Here is a 19,176-nt window from a genome sequence, read left to right as displayed (position 1 = left end):
CTAAACAAGATGACATGTATGTTATAGTATTGTACTTCTGTGTAGAAAACAAAAGGGAACCAAACATGGTGGTGTGCATCTAAAATTCCAAGTGCTCTCGAGGCTGAGGCAAGAGGACCCTATCCTGAGTCAATGCCAGCCTAGACATATATAGCTAAGCCTTGTATCTGAGAATAAAGAAAATAAATAGGAATTAAAAGGCAACATTTTGACTATGCTAGGTAGGGTGTGTTTTCGAAAAATGAAAAGTGAAGGGAAGAACCAAATTGCTGTATAAAGTGATAATCTAGTCCAGCGTGTTTCACAGCAACTGTGACAAGAATGTAAAGTAACGTGATTATGTGTTATTATGTCATTAGCTAGCAAAAAAAACAAAATGAGAGCCTGAACAGGAAAAGAAAATGTCTAGCAATGTAGCTCTAAGAGAACATTTAACATGTTTAAAGCCATAGGTTCAATATTCAGCATTATAGAATAAGTAAGGAAAAAACCTTCCTACGATAAAGGAAGCTAAAAACAGTGGCTGAGCAGTTATGTATTAAGAAGGGTAGGGGTTGGGGGTTTCAAAGGGAGGTGTAAGGCAACAAAATGGCTAAGTAAAAGTGGCCAACCTGAGCTTGATTCCTGGGACACACGGGTGGTAGGAGACAGCTGACAAATTGTCAGCGCACGCACACACACAGTGAAAAATTTAATGTAATTAAGTATTTTAATATAAAAATAAAAAAAGGACTAAGTATTGGCTTCACAAGTAGCATAAATGTTAACAGCCTCCAGTGAAAGACAAACTGCTTAAGAATCTCTTGGATTTTTTTTCTTTTGCTTTTTGAGACAGGGCTTCTTTTTGTAGCCCAGGCTATCCTAGAACTTCCTCTACAAACCAGGCTGACCTTCCAAGTGCTGGGATTGAAGGTGTGGGCACCACCATTCCAGCAAGATTCTCTTCAATTAAAAAATAACCAAACTTAATTCATTACGTGAGAAAACACATTTACATCCACAAAATCAACTGTTTACTACCTCTATTGTACTACTTTTTATTGAAAAGCATCTTTGTACTTAGGATGGCTGTGTTCTGAGTTTTACCATACACTTTAATGTTAAAGGTTAAATTAATTTTTACATGCAAATAGTGTTTCCCTGTATGGGAACAATGATAAAAAGATGACATACCACATGAAGTAAGTGTCTTTTTTAATTGAAAAGCTAACAAATTGTTGAGTTACAGTCCCCCCTCCCAAACCACAAACTGGGTAGTAAACTAAGTCTCTAGGCAACGTATTCAAAGCTGAGAAGATTAAAAAACCAAAAAGACAAAACAAGGCCTCAGATCCAATTAAGAGAGCCCAGCTGCACACGAGCTTACCAGCAGCATAGAGGTCGGAAGACATCCGCACCGTTAACTTCAAGTTGCCTTGTTCCAGTTTCCGATTCATGAACAAATGTTTTGTTAATTTTATTTCTGCATACTTCTCTCCTAAGTTGTTTTATTTACAATGCCAACCTTGAAAGGCTCACTGAAGTTAACTGGACAATGAACTAGAGGGAGAAATCACTTTACAGAAAGAGGGAAAGCCCAAAATGCCACTTTCCACAGAGAACCCATAGTTCGGTTTTATTCGGAGTAATGGGGGGAAAAAGGAAACTTCTGCTCATAGAAGAAACTCAGCCACAGGTCTGATCTGTACTGGAACTACACATGCAGTGAGGACAAGGCTGTGTTTGTCTACTGATCTCTAATATTAACAATTATAAACAGAGCAGTGCAACTAGCATTTGGAACAACCCTTCTAGTGTTACAGTGACAGGCACAGTTCACTTCTCTTCACACCACTGGTTCTCTTTGCGTACCTAGAAGAGACAGACAAGGCAATACCTTGAGTGGTCTTTTCTGAGATGGCGAAGCACTACCTATACTGTCTTTATCATCAGTAGCCTGTGTCATGTGAGAGAGGAACATGGAAAACTGGGGAAATACTAGGCTAAGTAAAAACAGACTTGATGACTAACTTTAACAGTGAACAGCAGATGCAACTGAGAGCTCTAGCCCTACTTCTAAGCTGGCAAGCAAACCCAACCCATCCACTCTTGTACTATCAGGCCCTGAGCTCTAAAACCAACAGTTTATGTCCTATAAAAATATCACAGGTTAAAAAAAAAAGAATCTGATAATGAAGAACCCCTTCAGTTCAAAATTTTTCTTATGTTTAAAAAAAGAACAGCATCACACTGTTAAGGCTGTTATCTTCGAAGGCTTAATTCCTATCCCACCCCCACCCACAGCTCACAACCACCTATAACTCCAATTTCTAGGCACCATGCTCACACTCATGAATTAAAATTAAAGTCTTCAAGATCTCTCTCACCTAAGGGCTTAGATCTAGAGATAGACCACAGGAGACAGAGATGACCATGATGCCTCTGTGTCAAGACTTTTGTTGTTACTGGTTCTTTTGCTCTCTGAGATAGGTTTCTCTGTGTAGCCTTGGATGCCCTTGGAACTCAGTCTATCTCGGCTTCCCAAGTACTGGGATAAAAGGCATTTGCCATCATGCCCCCCTGTTATCATGGAACTTCAAAGGCATTCTCGGTAAGTGCCCCAATAACTGCAGAACTAGCCCAAGACTTTATGATGGTCTTTTTTTTCTTGTCTTGGTATTGCATTCCAGTTTCTTTTTAAAAAGTAATCAAAGACAGGCTGTGTGCTACCTACCTGGGCCTCCTCCTCTTCAGTAAAGTCATTTTTGATATTGAAGGTTTTACGAATCTCCTCAGGCGTTTTCCCCTTAATCATATTAGCCACAGTCTTGCAGGTGACATCAAGCAAACCTTTGATGTCTAAGTAGTTTGCAGCCTGTAAATGATAGCTGGCTTTTAGTCATATATACTGAATATTTGAGATTAACAATTTACATCAAATGGAGCTTAAAATGATACCTCACTTAATGAACTCTGAAATTCTCTGCCCTTTAATGCTATTTTCAATGTAACTTCACCTTTCACTGGCTTTCTTCTGATACACTGCTTTACCTTTATCTTGGATTTTAAGTTTATTTAAATTCAATTAAAGATACTAATTTAAAATTTTCCTTTGGCTTACAAATTACTAAGTAAGAAATTACTGAATATTCAAATATTCACAATTTTCCCCCAGGTTTTACTTTGAGACAAGGCCTTACTATGTAGCCCTGAATATCCTAAAACATGCTATGTAGACCAGGCTGGCCTCAAACTCAACCCTGCCCCCTATTCTATATTCAAGGTATGCAACACTGCACCCAGCTTCAAACATTTTTCACGCTTCTACCACTGAGGTCAGAGAACACACTTTGTATAACTTGAATACTTTTACATCTGGGATTTGTATGGCCCAGAACTTAGTCTATCCCGGCAAGAATTTATATGGCCATAATTAAATATAACATCCTGCATATAAATTGAGACAAGCTGTTCAGCAGTGTTCCTGACCTGGTTTTCTGTCCACTTGTTACAATTACTGAGAAGCAAGATTGGAATTTCTATACCTGCACGACTATGTATTGACTTTTGTGTTTCATTCTTTTTTCACTTTTTGAAGTTCTGCTTCTAGGTGTCTATGACTATTACTCTTAAAGAATCAATCCCCTTTATCATTATGAAAATAGCCCTCTTAACTTCAAAATATTACCACTCCAGCTTTCTTCTGGTTTGTGTTAACATATTCTTTTACATTTTAATTGTGCCTGTAATGTTTGTTTCACAAAGGCAGCAAAATAGTTTTGCTTTATCTGACCTGATATTTCTAACTCTCAAAAGTGCTTGAACCATTACATTTAATGTAACTACTAATGTATATTACATTGCACATGAGAGTATCCACAGCTGACGATCAATGGACCTAGTCAATTCAATCCTTCAATAGGCGAAGACTCTGCAATAGAACTACTTTATACATTAACATACCAGAATAAGTTCAAAAAGTGTTCCTTGGTCAACTTTCAGGAATTCTTGGTCCCAAACAGGAATATCATCTGTCCGCTTCTCTTTGTTCTCATCATCCTCAGGAGGAGGAGGGTCATCCTTGTGGTGGGTGCACCACTGAATGACCTACAACAACAAATTCTTCTGGCATTCTATTACAAGACTTTCAGTTCAATTGGGGGGGAGGGGGCGCAGACATCACTACACTGTGATGAGAACTAGCTAAAGGTGACCCAAAAAAAAGTTAAGAGTCAATTAAAAAAAAAAAAACAAAAAAACAAAAACTTAATTATCGTGTACACACATACAGACTGGTACACATGTTCTCATTCTCCTCCACCCACCCCTCTGGTTAAGATAGCACAGTCAGTAAGAGTACTTGCTGAAGAAGCACAAGGACCCCATTTTGAATCCTCAGTATGTACATAAAAACACTGAGACAGTGCACTTGCAACTCCTAGTGTTGGTAATATTGGAGAGCTTGCTGGTTAACAGTCTCCCTCTAGATTCAGAAAATAGAGAAGGAACGTTCAGGATATCTGTCTTCCTCTGTCTTCAGGTACACAGCCAAAACACATATGCACATATATCACAAACCAAATTACTCATTCATACAAAGAAACAATGGAATGACTATAACCTAAGTCCATTAAGAAGTCTAGAAAGGTATGTTGGCACAAGCCTGCAATTCTAGCATCCACAGGCAGCAGTAGGATTTCTCCAAGTTCAAAGCCAGCCTGAGCTATCAAAGAAGACCTCCATCTTAAAAAGAACAAACCAAGCTAGGAGGTGGTGCCTCACGTCTTTAATATCACCACAAGAGGCAAAGGCAGGTCAATCTCTGAATTCAAGGCCAGCCTGGTCTTCAGAGTAAGTTCCAGGACAGCCAGGGCTACACAGAGAAACCCTGTCTAGAAAACACAAATGAATAAATAAACAAATAAAAAAAACAAACCAAAGAAATAAAACAAACTCCACCCCCCAAAAAAATCTTACCTGGGCTGGGGCTTAGTTTACTAATAGATCATGTTAGGCATGTTTGAGACCCTAAATTCAATCCCCAGTACCAAAATAAGAAAAACAAGATAATCACTTACCTTTTTTAGAATTGCTGCATTAACATTTGGTAAAGGAACAGGATCATCATCTCCCTCATCATCCATTCCCAAATCTAAGAAAATCAGGAGAGCGAAACCATTATCTCTCAATTCTGTAACAACATACTACTGTCTTAGTTAGGACTTCTATTGCTGTGATAAAACACCAAAAGCAAGTTGGAGAGAAAAGAATTTATTTCACCTTATACTTCCAGGTAAGAGCCTGCCAGGACAAGAACTGAACCAGGTCAGGAACTTAAAGGCAAGAACTAAAATAGAAGCCCCTGCTTACTGACTGTCTGCCTGTTCAGCCAGCTTTCTCAGGACTACCTACCTACAAATGAGACCACCCACAATGGGCTAAGCCTTCCCACAATCATTAATCAAGAAAATGCCCATAGGCCAAGCTAATGAAGACATTTTTTCAATTGAAGTTCCTTTTTTACAAATGACTCTAGTCTGTGTCAAGCTGACATAAAACTAGCTAGTATGGATGGGCATGGGAGCATATTCTTGTTGGTAATTTAAAGAAGTATGGATAACTGAGCAACAATCTGGAAAACCTGAATCTTCCCCCACCTCAAATGAGCCAAAATATTTTAATGGTTCATTTCTTATATTTGAAGTACTCTTTGGAGATATCCTTGGTCTGAGATTCTTTGTCATAGACCTTAGCCACTACACAACTATGATTAATCACTTTATGGGGATTCTCCTCTACATCAACTTGCAAAACAGTCTCTAATACCAGTTCAAGGAGAAACCAATGTTCTTTCCTCCATAGAGACTGCACACACAGGGTGCACATAAATACACGCAGGCAAAACATTTATACATAAAAAAGTAAATATATTTTAAAAGTCAAATGAAAAGTAAAAGGTCAACCCTTAGTCTAGATGAGAACCAAAAAGGACACTGCACTTGAGCACAAAGCATTCACTGAGGTCCTTTTACAACAAGTTTCAGCAGAGATCATCTCCCCCCGCCCCTTTTCAGAGCTGGGGACCGAACCCAGGGCCTTGCGTTTGCTAGGCAAGCGCTCTACCACTGAGCTAAATCCCCAACACGATCATCTCTCATCATAATTCCAACACTTGTCCTAGACTTCTTCCCAGCTTAGAGTAAGCAAAAGACAAAACAAAAAGCAAAGCCTCAAGTTTCATATATAAAAGTCACCCCTTTTCCCAAACAAATGATGTTAAAATATCTATACTGTAAAGTATCTCTTTAGGTGAGATACTGGTATTCAAAGACAACATAAAATATTACCTTTGTTTAAATATAAAGCTATTTGGAAGAGGGCTTGAGTAATATTAAGGTCCTTTGACTATTAAGAATTGCATCTTGGGGGGGTTGGGGATTTAGCTCAGTGGTAGAGCACTTGCCTAGCAAGCGCAAGGCCCTGGGTTCGGTCCCCAGCTCCAGAAAAAAAAAAAAAAAAAAGAATTGCATCTTGGGCTGGAGAGATGGCTCAGCGGTTAAGAGCATTGACTGCTCTTTCAGAGGTCCTGAGTTCAATTCCCAGCAACCACATGGTGGTTCACAACCATCTGTAATGGGATCTGATGCCCTCTTCTGGTGTGTCTGAGTACAGTGTACTCATATACATGAAATAAATAAATAAATAATTGCATCTCTATGGGCTGGAGAGATGGCTCAATGGTTAAGAGCACTGACTGCTCTTCCAGAGGTCCTGGGTTCAAATCCCAGCAACCACATGGTGGCTCACAACCATCTGTAATGGGATCCCATGCACTCTTCTGGTGTGTCTGAACACAGTTGCAATGTATTCATATAAATGAAAAAAAATCTTAAAAAAAATTGCTTCTCTAGTATTCAGATATGCTGCAGTTTTTATCTTTAGGACCATATATGAGAGGAAAAACACACTCCTTTAAGCTATTTAGTTTCAGGGTCTTCTGACAGATACCTGTATCTGATACCACTTCCTGACTTCAACAAATAAGCCAATCCACACGCACATTTATCAAGATTTTCACTTCTGATTATCCTCAGTTTAAAAAAGTTTAATTTTGTCTTTTAAAGTCACATGAAACTCTAATCAGGGACACTGCCGATACAAAACAAAGAAAGCAGTAAGATGCCAAACTCAAAGAACTCCAGATCTCGATAGGCTAGAATCCTATAAGCTACAGGTACTTCAGATGAAATCATTCTGCTTAAAGTCCACAAAGGATACAAAGAAAAGAAATCCTTTAACTACTGCTATCTATCAATCTACTTACTTCTGAGATCAAAGCCAGTCTGCACAAGTTTCTAGGCAACTAATGCTCTTAAAAATGGCAAATACTTCTTTGAAGCAACACAGGTCAAATCAGCACATCAACCACTAAGATACTTCCATTGCCAAAACAAGTATTGAGGGAGCAAATCTGCTGTTACTTAGCTATCTTTACAGAGATACTTGAACCACTTTCTCTTTATTGTGACCATTCTATACTACTACATTCAACAGGCACTTGACTACAGACTTAATTGAAGGGATCTACAATGTTCATTACCAGAATATAGGACTTTAAGCACCATATGACATGTACCAATTACCAAAAAGCATGTCCAGCTTTTATTTTAAAGTCACATAGAAGACATATCCTGTGCATTACAAGTCCTCTACCTAAAGGTGAGGAGCACTTGTCTAATAACGGGTTCAGTCCCGACACTTCAAGAGGGGAAAAAAGGCCCTACATTAGTTATGCAATTTGCAAGCACTCCAGGCACCTAGAAATGTTCCCTCTTCTCTCAAAGGCATCTTCAACACAATTCAAGTTAAGTCAATATTCCTCTCAAATTCATTTACATCTTTACCAATTACTGTATTATAATTCTATTCCATCTAGACAAATAGCTACTAAAAATATTAATTTCTCCTTTTAAAAAAACTATGCATTCCATGTGGATGATTATTTGTCTGTTATGTCCATGTACCACCTGCACACCTGGTGCCTGTAGAGGCCAGAAGAGGGTGCTGGATGGCCTAGGGAATACAGCTGCAGAGAGTAGGGAGCTGCGGTATGAATGAGATGTGTGGCTGCTGAGAATCGAACATCAGTCTTCTGGAGGGGCAGCCAGTACTCAACCTTTCTAGCCCCCTCAATTCTCCTTTTTGGAGAGGACAGTTCAGGATGGACTTAAACTTTCTATGTAGAAGCTGGCTTTGATCTTCCTGTGTGCTGTAATTACTGGCATGCACCACTATAGCTTAATTTTCCTTAATAATCCTAACTACTTTTTTCTCAAAATTATGGAACTTAAAATCTGTCTCACTATAGTCTTTCTAAAACATGGACTGACACCACTCAAGATACTACTACAATATCATTTGGCATAAAACTTGACAGTTTTGTTTAGTATCTCGTACTCTTCCTAGTTTGTAAAGTCTTTAAGAGCAAACATTATGTTTCACATTCTTTTCACCATCTTATAGCTAAGGTTTATATATAACTCCCAAACCTGTTCTAGGGCCTCAACCTCCCAAGTGCTAAAATTATAGACACTGGCCACTAGACCTGTATTACTCTCTGCCTCCTTCAAGAATTTATAAGCTGCAGACCTTTCCTATGTAAAACTTTGTAACAGAGAATATTCTAAGTTATTTCACCCATCAACTTTAAACACTGGTGTGTAGATTTTCTATATCTACTATTAATATTAATTAGTAAGCTTTCAAAATTTCAGGACCCATTCCTTTTGTTAAGATTTATTTATTTAATGTATCTGTCTTCAGACAATCAGAAGAGGGGTTGGGGGTTTAGCTCAGTGGTAGAACGCTTGCCTAGCAAGCGCAAGGCCCTGGGTTTGGTCCTCAGCTCCGGAAAAAAAAAGACAAAATAACAGACAATCAGAAGAGGGCATCAGATCTCATTATAGATGGTTGTGAGCCACCATGTGGTTGCTGGGAATTGAACTCATGACCTCTGAAAGAGAAACCAGTGTTCTTAGCCACTGAGCCACCTCCCCACCCCTCAGGACCCATTCTTATCCTTCTTTATTCGATCACACAAATGTGTTACAGAAGTTTCATCATGTTAACAAGTAGACAACAAGAAAGTCCTGTTTAAAAAATACATTTTGGGTAAAAAAGTGCTTACCATGGAAGCCTGACTAACTGATCAGAGATCTTCAGAACTCACAACAGAAGGAAAGAACCAACTCCTAAAAGTTGTCCTGAGGTATGCATATATACACACCACACAGAGAGACACATAATAAAAACTAAATGCAGAGACAATTCAGTAGTTATGAGCACTTGTTACTCTTGCAGAGGACCTGGATTTGGTTCCCAGCCCCCACATCCAGAGCTGTAGTTCCAAGGAATCACATGCCCTCTTCTTACCTCTGCATGAACATGGTACACAATACACATGCAAAGCAAAACAGCCATACACAGAAAATAATTTTTAAAAAATGAAATGCAGATAGTCTTCAGGTGTGGACTTTTTAAGTCTTCAACAGCACCCAATCCACACAGCTAATGTCTACAGCTAAACAGCAAGCATTCTGTTTGGCTGTTGTGAAGACAACCCCCTTCCAAATGCTTTGATTTTAATCATTAGAAACACAAAAGTAAAACAAGTGCATGGGTTTGGATTTATGGCAGGCCCGTTCCTCTGGGCCTCTCAACAGTGTCCCGTGCTAGATCAACCTGTAGCCCCGAACCATGGCCTGGCCTCTCTGTCTTAGGCTGCTGGCACTGAAGTGGGTCGCACAGTAACAAGGATAAAAAAAAAAGTAAAACAAAACTTTTAAATCCAATTTACTTGAAATAGAAATGAATTATTGTAGTCAGGCATGGTGCTTTGTGCCTTTACTCAGTCCAACACTCAGGACTCAGAGGCAAGCACCCTGGTCTACAGAGGTAGTTTCAAGATAGACTGCAGAGAAATTCTGTCTCAAAAAACTAAAAACCAAACAAACAAAAAGGAAACATTGTCTGATATGTAAAGTCACATTAGGGTCAGCAAGATGAGCCGAATTTGATCCTCAGAATCAACATAAGAAGCTGGATGTGGTAACTTGTATTTGTAATCTAAGCATTCTTTGTGGCAAAGAGGTAAGGATTTGTAGCAGAAACAAGAGAGACCCAGTCTCAAAAGGGAGTGGGAGGGGTAAGCAACAGGGATTGGAAAAATGGTTTAGTGGTCAAAAGGGTGTATGTACTGCTCTTAGAGCAGACCCAGTTCAGTTTCTGGCATCCATATTGGGCAGCTTACAACCACCTGTTAACTCCTTCACAGGCAATTGAAAACATGTGCATATATATATACCTATATGCCTAAATACACACATAATTAACAAAAACTTAGAAAACAACAAAGTAGCCAGGTATAGTGAGTACACCTTTAATCCCACCACTTAGAAGGCAGAGACAGGTGAATTTTCTTGAATAAAAGGCCAACCTGGTCTACAAGGAGTTCCAGGACATCATGGGCTATAAAGAGAGACTTGTCTCAAAACAAAAAGTTAAAACACACCAAAAGCCAATAAGGTAGGACAGGAGAGGTGAAAGTAGAAAACTTACTCCTGAAATATACTATCTGGCATGACATGGCTTGCCTGCACACACAATAATCTTTTTTTGGTTGTTTGTAAGACAGTTGTCTCAACTATGTAGTCTTGGCTGGTCTAGAACTCAGAGATCCCCAATCTCTCATCTAAGTGCTGGAATTTAAGGTATGAGCCACTTGCCTAGTAAACCTTAAAAACAAAAATGACAACAACAAAACCCCAACACTGTAATAGTTTATGGTTTTATTCACACAAAGCAGAAAGGAAATTACCTTCTCAAGCTTATAATAGTCTAGCTCAAGTAAATACTTCTAAGTTACATCTTAAGTTGTATACCCTCTTCCTTCACACCAAGGTTTCATAAACTTACCTTCCAGCATGGTCTTAATGGTCACAGATTGTTTGGCAATTTCTACATCAACTTCAAATATCTCTCCATCAGAACTCTGCAACTTTATCGTAGGCATCTAAAAATAGAATTTTTTTTAATAGAAATTGAACAGAAATTTAAGTGCTATTAATTCCATTCCACAAGACATTTATTTCATCAACTAGTCAGAAAGCAGTAACTTACAATTACTGTACACATCTAAATTCTTCAAACAAGCCTGTAATTGTTGAAATATATATATATTTTTTTAAAAATTTATTCATTTATTATAACATATAAGTACACTGTAGTCGTCTTCAGATACACCAGAAGAGGGCATCGGCATCGGATCTCTTTACAGATGGTTGTGAGCCACCATGTGGTTGCTGGGAATTGAACTCAGGACCTCTGGAAGAGCAGTCGGTGCTCTTAACTGCTGAGCCATCTCTCCAGCCCCCTATATATGGTTTTTTGAGACAGGGTTTCTTTGTGTTAACAGTCGGCTGTCCTGGAACTCTGTAGACCAGGCTGGCCTCAAACTCAGAGATTTGTCTGCATCTGCCTCACAAGTGCTAGGATTAGAGGTGTGCACCACCAACTACTGGCTCTGCTTTTATTTAAAGAGAGAGAAAGAAAGGGGGGAGAGGGAGAAATTCAAGGGAAAGGGAGAGAGGGTCGAGGAAAAGAGAAGAGTGAGAGGGAGAGAGGGAGGGAGGATTATTTCCCAGCCTTTAAGGTCTACTTAAAGGCAGTACTGAATTTACAACTGGTTTTAAGAGCTGTGTTTTTGACATTTACTTTTAGAATGTGTGGGTGTGCATATACCTCAGCACACATGTGGAGGTCAGAGAACGAGCTGCAGGAGGATGGATCTCTCTTTCCCCTGTGTGGGTTCTAGGGATCAAGCTTAGGTCATCAGGTTTGATAGCCAACCATTTGCTAGTCCTTTAAAAATGTTAAGATACATTGTTGGGGTGACTTTTGTACGTTTGAAGGTTGTCTTTTATACTATTCAGATGTTAATTCTGTACTGACTGAGAGCCGAAAAAGGCTGGGATTTGGGTATTGTTAATCTTATGGTTCCTCACCTTTCTTGCTGGATGTTAAGAGCTGATCCACCAATAGCTAGGCAGAAAAGAGAGGGCGGGACTTCTGGGCTCAGAGAGGGTCTCTAGGAGAAGAAATCCATGGGGACAGGGAGGCAGTTGGAGTGAGAGAGGGGTTAATGGGGGTTATTTAAGTTGGATGAGCAAGCGAGGAGGTAGCCTAAGCTATAATAAAATTATTAAGTCTCTGTGTCATTGTTCATCTGCTGGCAGGTCCAAGAAATCCAGATATTATACATGCTTTCCATATTCCTTTATGCTCTCATGGAGTAATAACTACTCAATCTGAAAAATTAATTGCCACAATTAATTATTAACAAACCGAGCAAAGTCAGTCTAAAATAAATAAAGCTATCAAATAAAAGTAAATATCCTACAATGAAATCTATCAGTAAAAAGCAAGTAAACTACTCCAAAGAGTAGACTAGGATATGCTCACTTCTAAACAAGTGCAAGACCACATACAAGAAAATAAAGGTCATACAGGCAGCTGTCAGTAAGATCCCTAAAACCCGTAAGGAGCTTAAATTTAGAGTCTTTTTTTTTTTTCTGTTTTGGTTTTTCAAGGTTTCCTTGTGTATCTCTGACTGTCCTAGAATTCACTCTGTAGACCAGGCTGGCCTCAACTCACAGAGAGATCTGCCTGCCTCTGCCTCCCAGTGCTGGGGTTAGGGTAAAGGTGTGAACCCAGCTCCTTTTAAATTTTTTTATTACCTATTGTTCAGATGTCCAAGTTTGAAATCGTCTGGCTAAGTACCTACCAAATTAAAAAAAAAGACCTGCTTCAGCCAGGCAGTGGCGAAGCATGCCTTTTAATCTGGGCACTTGGGAGACAGAGGCGGATCTAGAGTTCAAGACCAGCCTGGTCTACAGAGAAAGTCCCAGGGGAGCCAAAAGCTGCACAGAGAAACTCAAAACAAACAAACAAAGCTGGAGAGATGGCTGAGTGGTTAAAAGAGCACTGACTGCTCTTCCAGAGGTCCTGAGTTCAAATCCCAGCCACCACACGGTGGCTCACAACCATCTGTAATGAGATCTGATGCTCTCTTTCTGGTGTGTCTGAAGACAGCTACAATGTACTTACATGTAATAAATAGGGCAGCCAGGACTACACCTAAAGACCTTGTCTCAAAAAAGCAAACAAAACAACAAAATACATTTAAGTCATAGTGGCAGGTACTATAAACCCAGTACTTGAGATGCAGGAATTCAGACATTGGGCACACAGCCAAGTTCAAGTCCAGTCTGGGTTACATAAGAATCTGTCTCAAACAAATATAAATTTAAAATAGCATGGTAATACTGTATGCCTTTAATTCCAGCACGTGGGAGTCAAGGTACAGGTGCATCTTTGTGAGTTCAAGGCCAGTGTACACAGTGAGTTCCAGAACTGTCAGGGATATACAGAGGAACCAGTCCTGTGAAGTCCAGTTTTTGGAAAGATGAGGATCATAATTTCAAGGACTGACTAGGTTACATAATGAGGTCAAGCCAGCCTTGGTGGAACTCATTAAGAGCCTGCTTAAAATGAAATATAAAAGAGGCTGGGGATACAGCTCCTGAGTGTAATGCCTAACATGTATAAAGCTCTAGTTCAATCTGCAATATTGCCCTCTCCCTCTGCCCAAAAGGTGAGACAGAGTATAAGTATTTCCACAATCCCAGCATTTTGGCAAACAGAAGCATTAGGAGTTCATGGCCATCTTCTTGATACATACAAAATAAATTTAAGGCTAGCCTAGTTTTCTTGCCCCTGTCTCAAAAACTGATCTCAACAACCCCCCCATCCAAAAATGCATCAACTGAGATAAAATATAAGTCATTAGGAAAAATATAATTTCATATATTAAAAAAATTAAGCAACTAGCTCCTAACATGACTTGAGTTTTAGGAAAAACCAAAACCAAACAAAAGCAAACCAGTATTAATACTAAAAGCTCTAAACCAGCAATTTATCATCTTCAGATTTCCCCCTCATTACTCCAAAAGAGTAATTCAAGACCTCTTTAAAATTTCATGGGGTTGGGGATTTAGCTCAGTGGTAGAGCGCTTGCCTAGCAACCGCAAGGCCCTGGGTTCGGTCCCCAGCTCCAAAAAAAAAAAAGAAAAAAAAATTTCATAAGCAACTTTTTTTAGTAGTTTGTTTTTGAGACAGGGTTCCTCTGTGTTGCCCTAGCTGTCCTGCAACTTGCTCTGTAGCAAGGACTGGTTTTGAACTCAGCCATCAACCTGCCTCTGCCTCCAGTGCTGGGATTAAAGGTGGGCACCTGGGGTTGGGGATTTAGCTCAGCGGTAGAGCGCTTGCCTATCGAGTGCAAGGCCCTGGGTTCGGTCCCCAGCTCCGAAAAAAAGAAAAAAGAAAAAAGAAAAAAAAAAGGTGGGCACCAAAATCCCCAACTCACATGTAACTCTGCAGGTCTTATGCTTCTGAGGAATACCTGGGTGTTATAGGGTTAGCACTTAAAATAACTATTGTACCTATTTAAGGGTCAAACACTTAAGACTCGGCGTATCTCCTAAAATATTCATTCAGCTTTCTGAGACACTTGTCCCCATTCCTCAAGTAAACAATAATTGGGGGGGGGGGGATAAAGCTTGTTTTACAATCATCCATGGTTGAAAAGACTCAAGAGTTCACTTTTCAACTCACAAATATGCTGCAGAACAGAGAAGCCCAGAGCAGCAGACCCTCCTTATAAGGCAACAATAAAAGTTAAAGAGACCAGCTTTTAATAGCAAAACACTATGTTCTCTTTATGGTCCCCAGCACTGTAATGATCACTCAGGAACAAGTCTATGTGGCTAATAAAGTTATTTTAAAAGACAATTCCATATTTCCTTGAAATAATTCACAATAAAGACATGCTTAGTCATAGTCAAATTTAGGTATCAGGTTACTTGCAAGAGAGCCAGGGAGGCAATCAGTTAATCTGTAATTCAATGCACTCTGTAATCCTAGACTTCACTTTTGTTGTGGTGGAATTAAGTGCAAAATTTTTAAGTAATAATGTATGAGATTTCGATTTGATATGCTTTCAAAAAACCCTTCTTTAGTTCTCTAAGCTCCTGGACTTGGAAACTAAACCACCATCCAAGTCTAGCATGAGAATTCTAGTACACTTAAAACAGACTTTAAAAACAAACCTGTTTTAAGTGACTCGAAATTCTGCCACTTGTTACTGGACTGCAGGGCAGAAGGGAGTGCATTGTTCTTTGCCACAACACAGTCTACTGTAACATTCTGATGAAAAACTGAGTCTCCAAACCTGAGGACTCCATGAAAAAGTGAGCCAAGAGGCATGTTTTAACACTATCCCTTAAAAACCCAACACCTTGGGTTTTAGCGTCAAGGGCTCCTAAAAGTCACACACCTCAGACGACAAGGTCTATTACAATAAGTTCAGAGACTGCAGGACGTGACAAAAAAAAAAAAAAAAGCGAAGAAATATCGGGAACCTGTTACCTGCATATTCGGTGGTTAAATAGGTAAGACCAGTAAGGAGCAAATGTCGCCAGATACAGGAGGAAGGGAGAGAGCTAAGTATCGAGTGGCAACGACCGCCACCACCCGGAAGGCCCGGGACCCCTACTCAAAGCCTTGCGGCCAACCCGCCCTGGAGCGCGGAGCAACAAGCCTGTCGCTAAGGCAGGCCCGGGACGAAGCCTAGGCCTTGCAGCCGCGTTCGGGGCCGACTGACGTCGCCCGCAAAAGAGCAGGCCTGCCACAGAGCTGGATACAGCAGCGAGCGAGCGCCGAAAGGATGGGCGGCCCTAGAAGGCCTGACTCGGCCGCCTCGCGCCTCCCGCGGTCCGGGGTCGGCAACGGGCCGCACAGCGCCTCAGGACACGCCAGGCCGACTCGCCGCCTCGTGCACGCCACAGCCAACCCGGGGCTCCCACCCAGCCCCTCCCTCCAGGACCTGGTCCGGCTCGCGGGCTGCTACTCACCGTGCTCGGTCTCAAGACCGCAGGCCTGAGGCTGCCGAACAGAGTTCACAACCGAATAGAAGTCTCGAGAACAAGGCCACTACAGCAGCGCCGCGCGGCGTCAGCTTTTATAGGAGCGGGAAGAGGGCACCGAGGACCCCGAGTTCGTGACGTCACACAGCCGGCCGGGCTGGCCGTTGAGAGTGCCTGACGGCATGCGGAAGGCGGGTGGCAGGTTCTGGGCGCCGCAGAGGTCTCCTGGAGAGGTGCTGAGCGGCGATGGGTGGAAGGGTGGCTGAGCAGGAGGGGGACTTCCACTTTACTCCGCCGTCCTGAACAACGCCGTGCTCTCCTTCCGTGCGGACGCCGGCACCGGCTGGGGAACCATCGCGACCCGAAGGGTCTTTCAGGCAGAGGCTGTCTTAAACTGCTTGAAAGACCCCAGTCCTGAAAAGCCTGGAAAGAACAAACCGCAAAACCGGTTGTGGGTGGGTGTGCTTTAAAGGAGTCACCTCAGCCTGACCACTGTTACTCTCCTAATAACCCAAGGAAATAAGGGTTTTTGGTTTGTTTGGTTTTTTTTTTTTTTTCCGACCTGGAATTAAGGACTTGAACCTTACTCCACTGATAACTGAGCTTTAAAAAATTACGGATGTTGAGTCAAGGTGTCTCTAAATACTCCTGACTTGGTGCACCTGCTTAGTTTTTATTTTCTTTGCATTTTAAGACGGGGTCTCGTTTGGCACAGAGTGACTGCAAATTCATTGCGTAGACCAGGTTGGTCTAAAACTCGTGAGATTACCGGCTTTTTTTTTTCACCACATATACTCGCCTTATACTCTTTTTGTTTTGTTTTGTTTTGTTTTGAAACAGGGTCTTACTAGATAAACCAGGTTTGGAACTCGCTATTTAGACCAGGCTGGCTTTAAATTCAGATCTGTGTTTCCAATAGCTCAGCGCTGGGAGGCAGGCACCACCTTGTTGGATAATCTTAACCTTTATTTCCTACCTTTGAACTTTGAAGAGGCTTTCACACCCCAAATAGCCATTGTTGGAGTGAAGCGCCAAGCCTGGAGAGAGAAAACAGGGATGTGGAATGGAGGGTATATTCTTCGGGTAATCATGCTCTCTGCCTGTGTGTGAGGCCTGTGAGGCCCGCGCTGGGAATCCATCCAGTAGTGAACCAGGACAGTCAGCCCAACCTGAACAGACTATGCTGTATGGGCAGCTCACAGAAGGCTGTGATAAGGTCGCTAGAATGAAACAACTTTGAAGTAAAGGGAGAGGTCTGAAAGGACCCATCTGGCCTCAGCCCAGCCAGGAACTGGGCACTTGCCTGCCCTGCCCCGCTGTGTCTAGGGAGCATCACTATCCCCACCAAGGCGCCAGGCTCACCTAGCCAATGAGCACATGATGGTATTCCTGGCACCACAAAGACAAAAGACGTTTCCACACAGGGCCTCCTAAAGAAACCAGAGCCTACAGTTTCTCCAGGACAAGTCTGGGCAGAGAGGCCAAGCAATGGCTTGAATGACCAGGTCTTTGTCTGATGGCTGTGGTATCCAATGTCTGCCAGGTGCCACAGCTGATGACAGAAGATGAAAGGCCCACAGTTCTCAGGCTCTTTATCTGCAGCACTGCCTGCCCTTCGCAGCTCCTACTTAGGGCCTGCCAGGAAAGGCCCACTTGGAGAGCCTTTTCCTCTCACATGGCATAAACTTGGTGGGCTCCTTAAACAGTCCTGGGTCATACAGCTAGTCTAAGAAGCCAGTACACTGCCTGTCACAAGATAGGTGTATGTTTCTCCAGAGGGATGAAAGCCTCGGTACAGGAATTAACCAATGCTTGGAGGAGAAAATGGAGGTTTTAGTGCTGGGACAAAGCTTAGCATGCCCAGGACCCTGGGTTCAATCCTTGCGGTGCCCAGACTATTTAAGGTACAAATTAGTTCACAAAAGATGCACAAGAAATTGTTTGCCTCAAAGAAATGGAGCTAGCAGGTGGGGCAAATGTTGGGTGATTTGTATATTTTCCTGCCATTTGCCTATGGGTTCATAGGCATGTTTTACATAGTAATTTTTTTCCCTGAAGTGAGTTAGGCACAGCACTACAACTTTTTTTTGCAAGTCTGTTTTCTGGTTCTGGGGATGTGGTTCAATTGGTGGTGTGCCTGCCTTGCATGTGTGAGGCCATGGGTTTGGTTCCCAACACCCCCATAAACTGTACAAGTCTGTAACCTCAGGAGACAAAAACGGGAGACTCAGAAGTTCATGACCATCCTCTGCACTTAGTGAGTTCAAGAATAGTCTGGTCTACATAATTTTGGATCAGCTGAGGCTATAGAGTAAGAACCTAAATCAAAAAAGAATGTTTAAGTGAATAATGCACTTATAATTGGCCCCACTCAAGGAAAGGCAGCTGGGTCAGTTTCCAGTGTAATGAATCTAACGTGGGGCAGGCTTTTCTGCCTTTTTTTTCTTTTTTTTGGAGCTGGGGACCAAACCCAGGGTTCTCTGCCCTTTAAACCATCCAAGGTGATTTTTTTTTTTTTTGTTCTTTTTTTTCGGAGCTGGGAACCGAACCCAGGGTTTTCTGCCTTTTAAACCATCCAAGGTGATTTTTTTCTTGTTGTTGTTCTTTTTTTTTCCCCGGAGCTGGGGACTGAACCCAGGGCCTTGCGCTTCCTAGGCAAGGGCTCTACCACTGAGCTAAATCCCCAACCCCCATCCAAGGTGATTCTTAAGCTTAGGGTAAGTGGAGAAACCTCTGTAATAGGGCCTCAGTGATAACGAGCTGCCAGGGAGGAGCCAGCAGTATTTATCAGGAAAGACTTTTTGAATCAACTCTACTTTCTCTGGAAACCTCCGCTTAAGGAGCCAGGATGGCTGCAGGATTGCAGACTATAAGCTGGGAGCAATGCATCTCCATCCAGTTTATAGTAATTGTCAGTCTAGATCTGAAAGAATTGACTCGTCAGGATTCCCGTGTGCGTGCGCGCGCGTGTGCATGTGCGCGTGTGCTCCAAAGCTGCGCCACCCTTCATTCTCTCTGCATACGTGAAATCAAAACCCCTTTGTTTAGGCAGGCCTGATGATGCACACATGGAACCCTAGCACTCAGGAAGAGAGGCAAGAGAAGCACAAATCTGAGGCCAAGTCTGGATTACATAATGAGTTTTAGAGCAACCTGA

At 41.7% G+C, this 19,176-nt stretch overlaps 1 protein-coding gene and 1 non-coding gene across 3 annotated transcripts; one reads left to right on the top strand and one right to left on the bottom strand.

Moving 5' to 3' along the window:
• Positions 1-1,023: 1,023 nt before the first annotated feature.
• Skp1 (S-phase kinase-associated protein 1) lies at positions 1,024-16,090 on the bottom strand. Of its 2 annotated transcripts, none has more exons than XM_087570291.1 (6): positions 15,523-16,088; positions 10,954-11,050; positions 5,058-5,131; positions 3,943-4,086; positions 2,714-2,854; positions 1,024-1,851 (listed from the first exon to the last, which is right to left on the bottom strand). In XM_087570291.1, the coding sequence occupies exons 1-6, from the start codon at positions 15,526-15,528 to the stop codon at positions 1,816-1,818; spliced, it is 498 nt and encodes a 165-aa protein (XP_087426417.1). In that variant the 5' UTR covers positions 15,529-16,088; the 3' UTR covers positions 1,024-1,815. The 2 variants fall into 2 exon arrangements, with proteins under 2 accessions (XP_087426417.1, NP_001007609.1); NM_001007608.2 differs by having other exon boundaries at positions 1,177-1,851; positions 16,008-16,090.
• On the top strand, positions 9,653-9,788 carry LOC120095419 (small nucleolar RNA SNORA42/SNORA80 family). The gene has a single exon (XR_015632472.1). It is a non-coding gene; the product is annotated as a small nucleolar RNA SNORA42/SNORA80 family (small nucleolar RNA).
• Positions 16,091-19,176: the final 3,086 nt, after the last annotated feature.

Source organism: Rattus norvegicus, chromosome 10 (genome assembly GCF_021556685.1).
Source record: "Rattus norvegicus strain SHRSP/BbbUtx chromosome 10, alternate assembly SHRSP_T2T, whole genome shotgun sequence".
In the NCBI taxonomy this organism is placed as follows: Eukaryota; Metazoa; Chordata; class Mammalia; order Rodentia; family Muridae; genus Rattus; species Rattus norvegicus.
This window is presented reverse-complemented; position numbering and strand designations above follow the sequence as displayed.

Bases quoted from the DNA above. Each gene is read 5' to 3' on its own strand.
- Skp1 (XM_087570291.1), bottom strand. The intron at 4,087-5,057 runs GTAAGTGATTAT...TTGTTGTTGTAG, and splicing joins ATGCAGCAATTCTAAAAAAG to GTCATTCAGTGGTGCACCCA. The intron at 1,852-2,713 runs GTAGGTAGCACA...TGTCTCTTCTAG, and splicing joins CTGAAGAGGAGGAGGCCCAG to GTACGCAAAGAGAACCAGTG.